At 44.3% G+C, this 17,936-nt stretch overlaps 1 protein-coding gene across 1 annotated transcript in view; it reads right to left on the bottom strand.

Moving 5' to 3' along the window:
- Positions 1-5,275: 5,275 nt before the first annotated feature.
- VOPP1 (VOPP1 WW domain binding protein) overlaps positions 5,276-17,936 on the bottom strand; it is a 66,013-nt gene continuing 53,352 nt past the window's right edge. The window contains exons 3-5 of the mRNA XM_075083741.1: positions 13,731-13,808; positions 11,543-11,679; positions 5,276-7,645 (exon numbers count right to left, since the gene is read on the bottom strand). Of these exons, the coding sequence (XP_074939842.1) occupies positions 7,464-7,645; positions 11,543-11,679; positions 13,731-13,808 (397 nt within the window). The 3' untranslated portion in view covers positions 5,276-7,463. The remainder of the gene's footprint in view (positions 7,646-11,542; positions 11,680-13,730; positions 13,809-17,936) is intronic.

The raw sequence follows: 17,936 nt of genomic DNA, 5'->3' as shown, positions 1-17,936 counted from the left end.
TTTATGTGATTCTTTTTATCTCTTTTTTTTTTTTTTTTTTTTTACCTGTTGTACTCCTTACTTCCCTCCAGCACTGTAGCAATAGCTGTCCTACCGATCTGACTGCTGAACCGCCTCCCGATCTCATAGTCCTGCTGCAGGGTGAAATGCATGCCAGAGCGTGGGCAAATCGTTTGGTTTTAACCTTCACCTTTTACTAGCATTGAAGACCTCTTTACTGCTGCTTTTCCCAGGTGATTTTTTGTGTACGGTGCTTAGTGCGAAGCGTTGCTTTCCTCTCTGGTCCCATGGGTCGTGTTGAACAGTTTGCAGCTAAAGCCTGACGCATGACTAGCTGGTTTTTAACAACACATGTATGAAATTTCTCTGTCTAGCTGACTAACATCTGTTTTCCAGCTTTGAGAAAGCTTGATGTTTTTCTCTGGCTAGACTTTAACAGAAGAAAACTTCCAAGTATGCTGCAAGCAAGGGGCGGTATTTCTGTTTCACGAAGCCCAGTGTGCCACTCACAGCCCTCTGCTACTGAGTGCAACTGCAGCTTTTTTGAATTGATAGCATTATTTCTGGTCTGTCACTGGGGACCTGAAGATAATATGTACAAACTCAGCTGTAGCTAGATAAATACATTGGGGCTTTTCTAGCACAGTAGTTCTCTGTAAGGTCAAAACAGGGTAGGATAGAGAGAGAGGTGGGAAGAAGCATGTGTGCTACATGTCAGGTAATAGCTAGGCAGCAGCGTGCTGCCTGAGCCCTGTCCCATCAGGGTGATGCAGCATTTTTTTCCTGGTGAAATTGTTCACTTTTCCCCCATCTGTTTTCATTGGTTTCACATCGATTCACAGGTGCAGGAACCCAGCCTCTGTCTGGCATAGCAGCCATGATTTGCATGCAGGGAGCAGTAGTGACCTGTCTTCAGCCAACAGCTACAAGTGGGCTGCTGTAAATCCAGCTGTAGCTATTAGATAAACTAGAGCGAGAGAGACATAAAGACACATCATAGAATCATAGAATGTCCTGAGTTGGAAGGGACCAGCAAGGATCATCAAGTCCAACTCACGTCTCTGCACAGGACAGCCCCAAATTCACACCATGTGTCTGAAGGTGTTTTCCAAGTGCTTCTTGAATACTGTCAGGCTTGGTGCCATGACTGCCTCCATGGGGAGCCTGTTCCAGTGCTCCACCAGCCTCTGGGTGAAGAACCTTTTCCTAATAGCCTACCTAAACCTCCCCTGGCACATCTTCCTGCCATTCCCTCGGGTCCTGTCACTGGCCACCAGAGAGAAGAGATCAGTGCCTGCCCCTCCTCCTCCTCCCCTTGTGAGGAAGCTGTAGACCACAATGGGGTCTCCCCTCAGTCTCCTCCAGGCTGAACAAACCAAGTGACTTTAGCTGCTCCTCATAAGTTTCTCCTCTAAACCCTTCACCGACTTCGTGGCCCTCCTCTGGACACTCTCTAGTAGCTTTATATCCTGTGGTGCCCAAACCTGCATGCAGTACTCAAGGTGAGGCCACACCAGCAGAACACACACCTATACCTGTGACTTCTCTCACTACATAAAGCCAAAATAACACGTGTGCAGCTAAGGAGCTACCGCCATCTGTAGAGGTGGGAGTCAGAGGGCTGCTTAACCTGTCACTGTTCCCTCCGCTTTCTCTGCTGTCCCTTTCACCTTGCGGCACCCAGCAGCTTGGGATGGTGGCTGCCGGTTGTGCCTCTCCTCTTTAATAGCTTTATTATCTAGCTGTTGCTTTGTAGGAACTGCCTTATGCCGGGCCTTCCCCTGCATGGTGTCTCTGGAGTAGTTTCCCTGTCAAAGAGTACAAACTGTAAAATCCCACAAGGCAGCTCAACTCCTCAGCAACAGGGCATCAGTGGGTAGGGTTCCCACAGCCACAGGGTCTGCAAAGACATTCTGGCCCATTTCTCTCACCTACTGAATTAGCAGTGATGCATGAGTTAGATCAGAAAAAGGAAAATGGAAAAAAGGGGAAAAAAAACCCCAAGGCTCTGCTATCTGACAAGGCGTTTTATCATCTTGGCTGACCTGCATGCCAAAAAGTGGGTTCTTGGGTATATGCACAAAAAACTAGCCCATCGGAGGGTTTTGAGGTTGATTTTTTCTTTTGTTTAAGTAGGGAAGAAAGAGCAATACCCCTTTTGCTTCTTCACATAGTCTGAAGAGGTGGTTGGAAAATGTAGTCCCAGCTGTTTGTTTTCACAGCAGTATAAGCTGTCACAGGGCTGTAAAGAAAAGGAAAAAAACCCACCCACAAAAAAAAAAAAAAAGCTTGTCACTACATTATCTTTTCCCAAAGTGATAATGAAACACAGACGCAGCTGCCTGGCAGTCCTGAACAGAAATGGCAGGGTTGGTAACCTCCCTGTCAGTCTGGGGCCTATTTGCAGCACAACTGATGTGTCAGCCTGCTAATTACTGGGAGGCACAGAAGGCGCTGTAGGATGCTGCAGGTGACATTTGCCCCTCTCCTGTGAGCCACAGGGCACCCTGTCATGCCAGGGAGGTGGTGGTAGAGGAGAGATGCAAGAATAAAAAGCCATTAATAAGATTGTGCTACTTCAGCGACTTCAGCCCAGCAGCACTGCCTTGATGGGCTCCCTCGCCCACACCTTGGCAGAGGTGTCTTAGGTGCCCTGGGCCTGAGAGCAAGTGCCAGGGCTGCGTACTGGCTGGAAGGCTGAAGAAGCAGCAGCAAAACTTTATGTACCCTCAGATTGCAACGACCTTAATTCACTCATTAACATGGAGCCTTCCCTCGATAGCAGGTAACGCAGCGCCTTAGGGGGAAGGTACCTTATGGGAAGAAGATTTACTTTGCCTTCAGTGTGAGCCTGAGGCAGGTAGAGCCGTGCACCAGTGGCCGGATAAACTTTAGCCTGACTGCTCAGAGAGGCTTTACATCCCTGCTGAAGGACAAAAAAGCAATCCCCATTGCTGCTTTTACTCTGAGGAGAATCATCTTGAATGAGACATCACTCTCCTGCTGCAGGGCTGAAAGGAGATGCATGGAGCATACAAGTCAGAGCACAGAAGCTGAAGGAAAGTAATTTCCAAAGCCTCCTAGGACAGGCAGGACACAGCATCTGCAAGGTTCGTCCCATGATTGTGGAGTCGCTCTGCACCCCTGCTTACTCCTGACAGTAGCTAGTTAGAAGAAGAAGGTACAGAGTGTTCTTCTCCTCCCCACTCAAACCACTGCAACCCACCATCAATCCCAGGCTGATAACCAACATCTGCATAGCCCCTCCTTGGAGCTCACCACAGACTTAGGGCATCATACACAATGCTAACCAGCAAGTTTGCAGGCTGTGCCACTTCATGTGATGGTAGAAGAACTAGCAGCTGGAAAAAATGCCCAGAAATGGGGCCAAACCTTCCCCACCTGCAGTTGGGAAGGTTTGCAGCACAAGGAGATGGCTGACTCCCTGTTGAGAGCTAGAGTCTCAGAAGATATTGCCCTTCAGAGATAAATTTGATGACAGCATACCTGGAGGCACAAGCTGCACACAAGGATCACAGGATCATTACAAGTCTATGAAGACCTCTGCTCATTCTCTCCCTGCACAATCCCCAAGGAAGAAAGAGAGCAGAGCATATCCAGTCATGCACAACCTTTGCTGTTCTTCATTGAGACAGGATTGACAGCAAAAGCTCTGGTTGAAAACCAACTGCCCAGCCACAGAAAGGACAGGTTACCCCCCCATCCCACAGCACAGCCTGGGCAACAAGCACAAGCCTTGCAGCTACGCAGGACTGGCCACACCAGAGCTACAGGCAAGGTGTACCATGAGTGCCTGGTAGTACCTCTTCTATCAAAGTGGTGTAGTTGGAGATTTCACTGCAGCAGGAAGGGACTGACCCTCTTCTCATTCTCATTTCTGCCAGGGTCACAGCAGCAGAGACCTCAAAGGTTTCCTCACCCACCTAGATGCCCAAGTTCCTCCTGATCACAGCCTCCTCACAGGTACGTTAGACATGTTTTGAGGATGTACTACTGGAGAAAGGACTTCAACGGGGTGTCATTTATGTTCCTGGCTTCCCCCTGGGCTCAGTGGCTTGGCTTAAGCATTTCCATTCTGCCCAAGCCCTGTTCAAGGCATTTAAACCCCCTGTATGAAATGCCTCTGAAAGAACCAGGATACTGATCCCCACAACATATTACATCAACTTCCTGATGTAGATGGTGAGATCTCAAAGGCAGGTGAGGAGTCCGACCCATATCCTGCTCTGGCACACCCAGGAAAGGGGCAGGGGAGTGCCTCACACATCCTCAGGGCTCCCAGCCACTAGCACCAACCATGTTTTGCAGTCAAAACACCACACTGCCATGTCAGTGAGGCACCAAAATCTCTGCTGTGCTAGAGAGAGGACACAGTAGTGGCAACCCAGAGAATCCAACAGGGGAATCTCAACAGATAAAGCATCAACACACCACATGGAAGTTCACATTAGCAAAGCTGCAGCAGCTGGCAGCTCCTAGGGCATCACCACTGCCAAGTAAAATCCTGTTGGAAGATGATGTTTTCGTTCACCTGTGGGACTGCCTACCTGACCTGTCACCACTGCCTGCTGGTGAGAAGTAACCCTGTCCTTTCCAGTGGTGTGGCTGTAGCCTCTGTTTCACATCTGGCTTGAAGTGCTGTTGAGTACAAATCTCTTGGAGGCATTAGACCTGCCTTCTCTCCTCCTCTGCACACAAGAGGTCACACTCTTTACTTGGTAATATAAAGAACTTTAAACATACAGCTCAGGAAAGAGCAATGAAGAGGGCTACAGGCACGGCAACATCCAATCTTACTTTAATAAAATGCATTTCAAAAGAAAGCCTGGGCAAACTTTATGAGCAACAGAAGTCCCCAAGACTGTAGACAGACCTACTTCTGCTCCATCCATCCCCGAACCCACCAACCCAACCTTGCAAAATGTGCAATGCACATTCCTGATGAACTTCATATTGTTGACACGACCCTACCGAAAGTTACAGGGCTTCTTCCTTCTTTCTCCTCACTACCTTTTTTTTATTTTTTTAAAACTACAAGGGAAAAAAAAAGGGGAAAAGAAAACCACAAAACTTCCAAAAGTGAGGCAACGAGAGGAAAGGCATGTAAACAGTTTGCAAGTAATTCATATGGATGCCCACCCAGGTGCTGTGTTTTCAAGAGAACAAGAAGCAAGTTTACTATCAGAGAACTGCATGTGTTATAAAGAGGTAGCGTCATCCATCAACACTAGCAAATAAACCAGCCAGACTTCAGGAAAACTTGAACAGAAGTTGAATTTCAATGTACAGCATAAGAATTCACTACAAAAGGTTTCTATTCAATGTGTCCAGAAAAATGCCAGCTGTTGAAGATATATTTTGTAATATAAAAGGACTTAACAACATCTATCTACTAACATGAGGTCTGTTGTCATTTCTATTGACCAAAAAAGAAAGGTTGGATTTGCTTTTAAAAAATTATGTCATGTATACACAATCATATCCAGTGACATACGCAGCTTTAAACTTCAAGTGCACACTAATTTAGAAAATATATACAGTTGTGGTGAGCAGATGGACCTAGTAATCATATATAAACTATACTTTTTTTATCTTAAGTGTCCACCGAGCCTACACTACACACAAAAATACTTGGCTTTGTCCCTTATTATGATGCACAGTAAGGGAAAGCCTTAGTTACAGTTTAACCCAAGTCAGGTTTGCGGCAATGAGCTCCTCAAAAGCTAGCTCTCCTCCAGATGACTACTAACGCTACCAGCAGCTTTTAGAAAGAGTTACCCTTAATGGTTTTTCTGTTAGAGACTCATGTTCGTAATAAAAAGGATGCTCTCTTCTGCCAGTCCTGCAATTCCAGCTTGCCACCTAGGACGAAGTTCTCACAAGCCACTGGCATGCATTAAGAGCACAATAAAGCTTTGGCTCCCTGTGCAACGCAGGTCTTCAGATTACTGCAAACCACCTCGGTGTCCTCTGTGCCCTGGCTGGAGTGACACAGGAGCAGTCGCTGTATTGGCAGTGAGTAAGCATTCAGCCAGTATCCAAAGGACCGTATTGGACTCCTAACCCCTGCTGTTTCTGCAGGTCTTTCAGCAGTAGAAGGCAATGGCATCTTCCTTGTGTCACGTCATGTCTCAGAGTAGCTTCACCTTTTTGCTAGACACAGATGGGTGTGACAGCCATCACAAGTAAAGGGGCTCTGTGTTTATTTGAAGGTGTTGGCTCATGGTCACGCAGAGAGTCAGCCACGAGCGTGAGATGGTGGATTGGGAATCCTGGGACCACTCACAGCAAAACGCATGAAGAGCTAAGAGTCACTGAAAGCCGAACCATCTGCGCATCAGGTCAAGGAACTGCTCTTAGGCACTAGTACGAAAAAGTTATTTGCCTGAGCGAGCGAGGAGAACAGTTTTACGGATCTGTCACCTGAAGATGACAGCTATACTTGGTATTCTTTGTGGCAGCAGTAAAACCATAATGAAAACAACTATTTCTCAGGGACAAAACTCCCATCAATGTCAAAGGGAGCAAACGTGGAAGTGTGCTTCCATGCCTTCTTACTGTAATTATTTTCCAGTTCAGGGAAGAAAACTTCCCTACATATTTCAGTGTTGCTAACCGTTCTGTCAAGAGGCACGAGCACAAGTAGCTCTGAGGTTATGATACCTCCCTCTCACTACTGACATTTAGGTCATCGCTGTTTCATGCAATCTCACCATTGGCAAAACAGGGAGATTCAGGATGCCAATCACGCAGGCAGTCCAGGTGCTGGCCAAGAAACACTCAAGCCCGGGTCCTTTGCTTTGAGATGCATCATTTAAAATAATGCATCCCTGTTTTCTGGGGCACTTGGCAAAGCATGACTCGACCAACACTGGTGCTCCAGTCACTCACAGGCTTCTAGCACAGCATCAGTCTGTTGTGCATCGGAACCAAGTTTTACGAGAAAAACGTAAATCAAGAAGATAGTGGCCACAATTTCTTGTAAAAGCATTGCCCTGCCTTTCTTACTTCTACCCTCTTTTTCTGTCATTTCCAGTAGATGGGGGCATTTCTGCCACGGGGTTTTTGAGAGCGCACATCACTCTGGAATTGCATGAAGAACTGCTGTCAGTAGCCTGCCACAACGCAATTAAACCCATTATTGAAACGAACAATAAATAAAGAGAAAGACGTAGAGGTTTTAAATATAGGTTTCCATTAAAAGCATTACAAAGACGACTTCTCTCATTTTGAAGACAAAGAAAAAATCCACTTCTACTAAAAAAAACAGAAAAAAATTTAAAAATCACCCCTTTGCAAGTAACTTTAATGAGGAAAGGTGCAGGGAAGGGAGGGAGAGAGGACTTGGGAGAACTAGCAAGTGTTCATAAGGGTGGATGCCCTCCATCTCATTTTGCAATGGCACCTTCTTCTCACACAGTCAGGTCAGAGAGCCAGAGTCCTCACGTAGAGGATTTCACCACCTGCTCGTAAGGGGGAGGTGGTGTGTTGCAGTAGGAAGGTGGGGGTGGGTAAACTGGGTTTCCTTGTGGGGAATTGGGCTGGACGTGGAAAGCCATAGCCATGGGATTCATCACAGGTCCACCTGGATCTGTGTAATACGGCACTCCAGGTTGTTGTGACCCTGAAAGAAAGGAGAGAAAAGGTATCAATGATGGCAGAAGCATCACGAAACGGTCGTGCTCTTCCAGGGCTTCTGCTCTGTACACTTGGACAAGTTTTCTCAAAGTGTTCATCACAGCATGGACAAGGAGCCACCTTTCTCCCATTCCAGAGAAAACCCAGACTTGCAGGACAACATTGACTTCTTGAGATTTCACCAGAAAGTTTCAATTTCGCACGCAATGGAAATCATTTAGTGAAACAAAGGGCACCACTGCCCCAGTTGATTACCATCTGAAAGGGAAAACAGCGAGCCCTGCTCAGTTCCCCAGACAGAAGAGCTGCTGTGCCTGCAATGAGGAGAGATGTGGGATCCCAGATGGACAAAGGGGCTTCCACTGCAGCCCTGACTCAGATGTCAAGTCTTACGAGAGAACTTCACAGGTTATTTTGTAATATATTGGATCTGCTCATATGCCAGAGTGCATCTCAAATAGATAATTTCCCATCAAGGCACAATATGGCTAAGGAGTAAACATGTATGAAGCAAAAACCCAAGGTGAAGCCAATTATGGCTGGCTAACACAATGGGACAAGATTGCTTTGCACAGATTAAATTTAGGAAACAATGTTGGAGCCTGCAGGGAGAAGGAAAGGAAACACACAATCAAAAGCAAAATTCCTTCGCTATGACACATCAGGAGTAACACAGACTGCTGCCATGAGGAATAACAAAGGTGGCCTGTAACTCTCCTCAGATATCACAGTGGGTGGTGAAAGATGACTGAATGTGATTCCAGCAAAGTCACAGATTGTCTCTATCTCAAGATGTAAATTAGTTTTATTCTCTTTCTCTCTGCCTATTTAAATAAAGCTGGACTGAAAAAAAAGTAATAGCTGAGCAACAGGTTTTCTTCTTTTGGTGCTACTCTTTTTCCTATAACGGCACAGCCTCTAAGGGATTTTCCACTCAACCATTCGTTTCCGTGACTTAGTGACGCTAGGACTCAGTATTGCCACAGAAGGAATACAGGCTTCTTGAAGATTTAAGCATTCTTTAGTACTTCACGCATTCAGGAAGGAGCTACATACCAAACCCAAAAACATGTCCTTCCAGTACTAAATCAGACAGGTTGAGCCATAAGGCACAAGGATGTAAACTGTCCCAGAGCCTAGGGTGCCTGCCTAGGGAGCTTTTTTTGGACACTCGGGAGCAAAGAAGATGGAAAGCAGATAGGGAACGCGGCTATTTCCTTCTTAACACAGTCATTTTTAACACACCACCACAATAAGTTTTTCTTTTGCCTGTTTGAGCAAAGAGGACTGCTCCGCAGCCTCTATTCCTTTGCCACAGTGACGAGAAGCCGTTGTTCTGCTTCCATGTATAGCATCAGCACGTGGCTGCGGGAGAGCCAGGCTGGGAACAGGATCCGCATCCTACCTCTCTAAAGTTTGGGCTAATACCCTCTTTTGTAGCCTTTTTCTTAGGCACTTTTGCTTTAAAGTTAAATCCTGCCCAGCTCTGTATTTCTGCAGTTTCCATCCACGTTGGGAAATGCGAGAGGTTGAGGTAGCTCACTGCAGCTTGCTCCTCAGGAAAATAACTGTTTTCATTAAAACTTCCGTGTATTATTATTGAATTGAGGGGGGGAGGGGGGCAAGTGCGGACACCAATCTTTTGAGATATTTTTTCAGTTCATTAAACCCAGGAGAAAACAACATCTGAACATCAACTTCCTTGCAGGATCAGCTCAGCAAGTATTTGTTAAGTGTCTACAAAGGCATCCGACCTTTTCTAGCACCTGAACTGCCAGTTTGGGGCTATGTAGGCCAGACCTGAAGTGAAAGACACCACCAGGTCTCCAAACTGCTATTTGTAGGTGAGGTGTTCAATCCATTTTCCCAGTCAGGACCACAGAAAAAGCACTTCCACCTCCAGGCTGCTGCTGGGATGGCAGAAGATGCTGCAAGGAAGGAGGGAGATGGGCAAAGAGACCTGTTTCAGGGGCTCCACCTCACCTGTGAACTGGCTACTGCTACCAAATCTGGAAGAGGAGCTAGAGGAAAATGTGAACTTGGTTGACTAGTAATTCCCATTGCTTTTGCTATTGAATATTCCTAGAACAGTAAAAAAGGTAGAAGAAAATTTTGGTGGGGTTAGCTCAGAGCCCAAAGCTTTAAGAAACAGTATTAACAGTCTGGAAGCAGGTGGCATAGGCAGGTCACCAAAGGGCTTTTGCTTATTTTATATTTGCCCACAATTTGCATTCCATGAAAAACTAAAACCATGCTCTAAAATTAAATCCGGTATTTGCCAATTCAGCCAAAGATGCTCCCTGTTCACATAAGCCTGAGGTTATCTTTCAGGCTTAAAAATATAGTTTAGTTAGTTTGGCTCCCTCCCCCACTGTTGAAAAATAAATACTCTCTGTGGAATGCTTGTTCAGTCAAGCAGAAAAAGAGATGCAGAATGGACGCCCTAAAAGTACCCTTATGATTAAAAAAAGGGGGTGAATAAAATGTTAGTTTTTTGTCTGTAACATCTTTTTATCCATTTAGACCTGTGAAAGAGAGGGGGGAAATGCGTGTCTATGAGTACATGCTCAAGGATGCAATGAAGAGCATTTCCAAAGTCTGCACAAGGCACGTGGGTGTGCAATAGCAGGCATGACAGGGAAGAGAGCATGAATGCTGCATCTCGGAGTCACAGCTAGCTAGACAAGGACACTCTTCTAAGGAGGCTGTCTTGACACAGCCACAGTATTGCACAGAGATCTAATGGTTCATAACACAATTTTTGATAGAGAGGTTTGAGGCACCAAATTTTCAGAGATATCTCCCTTCTTTTTACAAAATATTCAGTTTTATTTCCACTTCCAAGCCAGCATGAAACAAAACCAAATTGCCAATTCCAAAAAAAAAGTTGTCAGAAAAGGGAATTATCCTCTGGCTTCAGTTCTCTCTAATACATCATGCAATAAAATGACAGCCTGGAAGGAGAAGTGTCAGTGTACCAAGCGTGCCTGCATTTGTATGTGTGCTTTCACTGGCACAAACTAGCCCTGGTTTATACAATCTGGAGAGTGGTTGAAAAGGTCTCAGTTTGGCCTTGCTGAGGCAGGGAGAAGGCAAGCACCTGAGTGTGTACTCAGATATAATCTCAGCACTGCAGAAGGTCTTCTAACCAGAGACAAGCGGATTCAAAATGCTCCCATAAAGCACAATCATCATCTGCTTACACATGAGTCTTATTTTACAGGATTCTCCTAACTGGGACTATCTAAAAGCCAGAGGGGAAGAAATAACAAATTTAGAAAGCAGTATTGCTAGAGGAGCCATCACTAGGTAGATCCTCCTGACGCTCACAGCCATTACTGACCAGAGAGAGAGCAATCAGACTAACAAGGGGAGAAGGACCACTTCGCTGCAGAAAAACTGTAGCACAGAGCATGGAAGGCGAATCAAAGAGAAGACTTGCAAGATAGCCAGACAGTAGAAGAAAAATGTTAGGCTTTCCTTCACCTCTGCCAGATGTCACCAACTGTATTTAAAACTCTTTCTTCATGTCACTGTTCATTTTAGATACCTATCACTTTGTCTACACTGCGAAGTGTGAACTTGCTAGCCTCCTTCCATGCATACAGCTGTAAAGATATTAGGAACTACATCAGAAGGGAACTGGAAGTCCTGTCATCCTGGGTTTCACAAACACTTCTGTACACTGCAGCTGAATTATGCTGTTTGAAAGGCAAAAGACTGCACTCATCGCAGGAGGTGGCTGCACGGTTCAGTGCAGTGCAATCCCTTGTCCAAATCCCACAGTTTGCAAAAACCAACAAAAACTCCTAACCCCACCCTTTTTAAATAACTTGGCAAATTTAAGAAATTAGTGAAAGTTGTTCAATGAGCAGTCTCTGACCTGATGCAGTGTTGACTGGTTGTCTGGTGTAAGACACATTAAAAGTAGGTTCTTCTACTAGTGGAGGAGGGTACATCCGCCTTCGGATAAAGAAACCAGCTCCACAACAGAACAAAACTCCCATCATCAAAAGGAACCTAGGCAAAGAAAAGAGGGAAGTCAAAACCCACCCGCGCTCAGGCAGCTCTCAAACCCAGACTGTTCACCGAGACAGAGAAGAGTGTCATCTAGCAAACATCAGCCTGCAACTTTTAGTGGGGTTTCTTAAACAGGTCATCTCTTGAGAGCAGGTTTATGTCATTTGAGATAGCACTCATGGGCACTTACAGATATATTACGGATGTCTTTAGCAATTAGTACTTATTGCCTGATGTTTTCTGGCATGTAAAATATAAATCTGAAACTAAAAAGCCCTTGAACATTTGGAAAGTTCAGGGTTATACCTGACCTTTGGCATTGGGATGCTGAACTGAAATTCCAGGTCAGTACAGTTTGAAACTGCATATCTTGTACACAAGCCTCATGTTTACAGCATCAAAGCTGGCCAGGAGGTCTGTGGGGGACAAAGAGGAATACTGTTCTGCAGTTGCCCTTAAAAGAAGATTCTTAGATGTTCTTAAATTACTCAACACTGTCATTTTGTCTCCCATGGGAAATATGGTAGCTGGCATTTAAGGTCAAGTCAGAAAACTGAAGCATTCAGCACTAAAGATGTCAAGATTTGCTTTGTGCTTCCTAGATGGTATACACATTCTCAAGGAAAAGAAAATAATTTTGCTTCAGTAGTTCTCCTCAGCAACTTTTCTGACCTGACTAAACTGTCCTCATCATTCCCTTGCCCTGGTGCTGTGGAAACAGACACATGAGCAAGAGCACGTCAGACAATTTTGTTCTTCAGACTGAGGCTTTCACTGTGTTTCCTTGATTAGTTATCAGACATGCTAGCAACTGATGCAAACTCCCATAAACACAAATGGTTCTTCTGCCTGTAATTGCCACCTCATTTCAGGGCCCTTTACTGGAAGACAATGACAACTGCGCTCTTTTGGAAGGGATGAAAGTTGGCCAGAGGCAAGCCTACACACCATGGTTATCTCCTCTGGAACATTCCCAGGTGCCCGAGAGGAAGAGTGTGACACTGTGTGGCAGTGAGAGATATTTCATGGAAGGGGTCAAATTCTGTTCTTGTTTCTACAGTAGAAATGAGAGCAAAAGGATGTCCTGTTTCCCTGAGCCAATATTAATACATTCCCTTCTGGCAGTGTTCCACAAAGGATTTGTTCTGAACAGAAAAACAGAGATTTACAACGTCACCCCAGGGATTGAGGCGCAGAGCTTTTCAGTTATATCAGTAAGGATTGCACACTGAAATCCCACAGTCAGCTTCGGGAAATCTCTGTATTATAGCATGTATCAGGCTTCTGTTTTTCAGTGTTTATTCATTTTGAAGGCTTTTTTTTTAAAGCCATCTTCAAGTTCTACATAAAAATGCCTGAAATCAGGTTTTCTAGGAAAGCTTTTGCTTTCTCTCCACTGTAAGAAGAATGTTTTATTCAGGTGCTTTCTTAAATTCTTCTCCAAAACGAATTTACCTTATTTTTTCATTATGCATATAACAGTGATTAGTTTAAGCTTTATCCAGATTACTGAGCTGCTGGTTTCACAAGCTCAGATCTTTCTGCCATCTCTTCCCTTGCTGTCATCTCCAGTGAAATCCTCATAGTCATAAACGTACTTCTCTTCCTTTTTAATTGAAGCCTCGATTTGGCTGGCAATAATGTCTTAAACGCTGCCTAAACGCACAATCATCCTTATACAATCCTCTTTTAAAACTGAGTGCCCAACAAAAACAGACAAGCGCTGCTGCTTGGTAGCACCTGAGACAGGCATAAGGACTTCAGCAATTCTGGATGAAAGTGGGAGTGCTGCCTGTACAGACAAGCAGAATGCAGAAGCAGGAAGGGTCAACCTGACATGAGTAGCCTACTTTTCCAGTGTTTTCTCACTACATCGGGAGAATTTTATAAGCAAAAAGCCAAAGTCCTTGCAGTTATATGTACACATATACAGTACTGCATACTTGTACCTATTTTATTTTAAAATACTAGGGCTGGCCATACCCTGATTTAAGTCCTACAAAGAAGATGAGAACAGGACAAACATACAATTCCCAAATGCCCTGACTTACCAAAAATACCATAGTCGCTGGATAGAGAGAGCTCTTACACAGCATCTTGAACCACAGCAATCCTCATAGGAGCGACATCTGCAGAGAAATAAAGAGAAAAGGGCATTAGGGGAGCGGTTGTCTCTCAGATTAAAATGGCATCCCCAACTCTGACACCGTTCGTGCCCCTGCCTGAGGTGTTATTTGTGACATTGCCGTGAGCCTGGGAGGCAAAGCCTCCTGGAAGTGTTCAAGGTCAGATTGGACGAGGCTTTGAGCAACCTGATCTTGTGAAAGATGTCCATCCCTGCCTTTGGCATGCAGGTTGGGCTAGATGATCTTCAAAGGACCTTTCCAACCCAAACCATTCGGTGGGTCTGTGAGTAAGAACAGACTACCCTTGGCCAGATAGAGTTGTCAATCACATGTACACATCCATGGCACAGCTCTATCACTATTCAGGAACTTTTTGCATGTTACCAAGACTACCTTCCTATATGCTTCTTTTAAAGCTACCTCAGAAAGACTGAACGTAGTAAGTCTATATAAAAGGGCACATTATAAAGAAAAGCAGTATTACTGTGTTCTCTTTCACAGAAAAATGAACACTGCAGACCTCAGACATGAGCCATTTGGGGTTTTATTCACTGCACCAAAAAAGAATTGCAAGGTCAAGACTGCCAGATCACTCATTCTTTGCAAATCAGCAGCTTCCAGAGAAACTACCAGGTGCAGACAAAACTTCAAGCACACAGTTATTTGCAAATTTAATGGAAGTTTTTGCTTCTCAGAAGTTGCACTGGACTACAACTGCCAACAACTACCATTATTTAAGTAGGCTTTCCTCTAAACCTCCGCATTTAAAAATCAATATTTCATATGGAATAGAACCATTTTAAAGGCATTATAGCACCAAACACTGTAAGCACAAGGTACCACTTCACTAAAAGGTAGGACATACATTAACAGCTACCTCTGAACAATTTCTATGGTAGCTGCCATTTCCCACACCAAAGAAACTTATTTAGTAGGAAAAAGGACAGAGGTAACACAGAAACTATGGTATATGACAGACTCAGATGAAAACATTCAGATTAGCATATCCACATAGCAAAGGAAAAGAGGCAGTTACCAGAACCGTATCATGTTTTTAAGGGGTTTTCACAACTGTATGCTCAATGCACAGATTTAATTAAGCATCTGGTTTTGGAAAATTTGCCCAACTGCATGACTGTGCTCCCATATTTGCAGGCAAAGCTACAAAAACCAAAATCAATTGGATAATTGTACAGTCAATTACACATTTACACGCTCAATTAACAAGCCTTCACTCACAAAATACGTCAAGTCACATAGGTTTCAACCTCTAATTGGGGCCAGAGGAGGATGCTCTATGGATACATAATCAGTTGTTTTGCAAGTGAAAACAGTTACACGCTCTTCTGATGACAAGTACGCAGGATTTATTTAAGTAAGCCAGAGGATCTGACATGATCAGCACAGCAAGGTCCGTTAATACACTCAGGCAGCCAGACTGAGACTCAAGCAGAGGAAGTTGCTCATGCCAAAACATCCACTTTGCCATCCCTGAACCTGAAAGTGTCCTAATCTCCAACTTTTCTTCTTTAAAGCTTGCCAGACCCTAGTAACTGTGCATACTCAAAGCTACCTGATCTCACAAAACTACTAACAAGACTTAGCAAGTCAGCATTAACTTCAGTCCCATCAGGACCAAAAAATTAAGCATCCCTCTATGCTCCCCAAGTGGATCAACCCAACAGAAGGTTTCAATCCATATGTTAAATGCATGGACAGGATCAGGTCCCTTATGAAAGGGGGTGGCAGCTGCTGCCTTCTGTTAAAACAGCAATCATGGTACCCCTTTTGCTGTTTAACACACTCATGGTTGGAGCACCTCATCCATGTTGATGGGCACTTGCTCTTTTTGCTGACGCTGCACAGCAAAGTCCTTTTAAGGCTTGTTGGGCCAGAAAAGCAGAACCAGGGCCAGGAAACAGAGCCTGTAAACCTAGAAAGAAGAAGGTGGAGGTGGCAACTGAATGTCGATCTCTTCCTTTGTGGGCAACCTCTGCTAGCCAATAAAAAAGTTTCCCACCCATTCCTGCTCCTCCACATTTTAAGAGAGCCACACTCACATCCATGAAAGAAAGGGAATGAGTTTCCAACCTCACTGGGGGACTGCCCTCTTGTAGCCTTTCTTGAGGCAAGTAAGGCCAAATTATAGAAGGGTTTTAGGAATGTGAGCAGTCTATCTCTGCCTCCACACACTGGCTCTGTCAGCCCAGACACCTACACCTGACCACAAGTGGGATGGGGAGAGGATGTGCCAGGCATCTGGTCCCAAAGCCATTTCCCCAGACCAAGCCCCAAGACCTGAACTTGTATTAAAAGTTAAGCTAAAAGTAAGAACCCAGGGAGGCTGCACGTACACCTCCCTTGTGCCCACCCTTGTCTTGCTTGCTTTGCATCTGTTTTCTCCAGAGCCAGAAGAGATGGGAAAAGGCTACTTTAAAACATATAATTATGGTGGTTCAAAACACCAAAATTAAAACAGGATCTGTACAGTGAGCATAATACCTGAATTTACTTTTTATTTTTGATCTCCAAATTGTCTAGGCTACAAGTCAGCACCATTTTTTAAGTCTCAGTGGCTTAGCTTTTCTTCCTGCAAAGCAGGATTAAAGTACCAGCTGGAAGACAGTAAAGCTCAATTGCTGAATGTTTATGAAGCTCCTGAGACCACTGAATGGCAAACAAACAGGCCATCAAAGAGAAGTCTACACGGGTGATTGCACTTTCAAATGGCTGAAAACAATGATGCTGGAGGAGTCTCTCACTACGACTCTGTTTAGAGAAGCTCCATTTTACAACAGCCAGTAAGCTTTCCGAGGCAACTCATCCAAGGCTAAGCACTACATTTGCTAGGTAGATCTGTGAAGCTAAATCAGAACCATGACTTGGAGAGAAATTTGAGATCTGACACTAGTAATCCTTTCACTTTTTGACCCATAAAACCAAACAGGCTCTTGATTTTGCATGCCTGCAAATATGGACACAGGTGCCTATGTAGGAGCCTGGAATCAAGGATGATACCATGATAACAACCTGCTGTTTGTATTCCCCAGCAGCACCAAAAAAGACTGGAGGAACAAACAGCCCGTTTGCTGATACTGCTGTCAGGGTATGACAGAAGCTATGCTGATTCAATACGCTATGAAAAAACAACACAACTTCTGCCAGCATCGATCCCAATTACAAGAAAATTAACTTACTTACAAAAGCCATATTTATTAGCAGGCAAAAGGTGACAATAAAATGAGCTTATTAATGGAGTAACATACAAGCTTAAGTATAATCAGTGTTTGATGCACTCTTATTGCCTGACAGCAAATCCCAGCAGAATTAAGACCCTGGTTCAGAAAAAACAATTCAGCACACACACGTGTATTTATTGAATTGATATGCATACCCTTTAAATTACACTTCTGCTTTGGCTCTGCTTAATGGCGAAGGGCTTGTGCCCAAAGCTTGTTCTTCAACTGGCATTACTATCGATCTGAACTGGATGAGCCCATGTCCTACGGAAGACATTTCTAAAGCCAATTTCCCTCTTTCATACATCAAAAATGATCCCAAGAACTGCATTTCCCTAGGGCAATGCTTGTTTCATAGATCAAAATTTAACCCATTACGTAGGATAAGACATGATCCATTAGTTACTTTGCTAATCTGCAACCTCACCAAGCATACAGTCTCTCTTTTGAAAACTGTCTGCAATGTGATTTATGATTTAGAAGGTACACCTTTTCATTCATAATTCAGTAGAATGAAATTAATGCATTGGCATGTCCAATGACTTGTACTGCTAACACACCAGGGAACTGCTGTATCAGAGATTAAAGTTACACTGCGTGTCAGATCACAGAGACAAGCTTTTTGTATGGGTTTGCAGTTAAATCACAATGCTGAACTTCATTCCTTAATGGACAAGCAAAGCACAAAGTTTCACATGAGGGTATATGGTATGACCCAAACACCACAAGCAAACCTTGTACTTGCATGTGTTCTGTAGACAATAACTTCTCAATGAAACGGTCCAGAAGCTCTTTTCCATTTATACCACATCTGCACTGCTAAACAAGTCCCTTCTTAGCAGAGCTGCTGCAGGAAAGAACTGCATCTAAAAATAATTCCCTGATTGGCACT

This window comes from Phalacrocorax aristotelis, chromosome 2 (assembly GCF_949628215.1).
Source record: "Phalacrocorax aristotelis chromosome 2, bGulAri2.1, whole genome shotgun sequence".
NCBI classification, from domain to species: Eukaryota; Metazoa; Chordata; class Aves; order Suliformes; family Phalacrocoracidae; genus Phalacrocorax; species Phalacrocorax aristotelis.
Note: the sequence above shows the minus strand (reverse complement) of the source record. Positions and strands in the feature narration are given on the sequence as shown.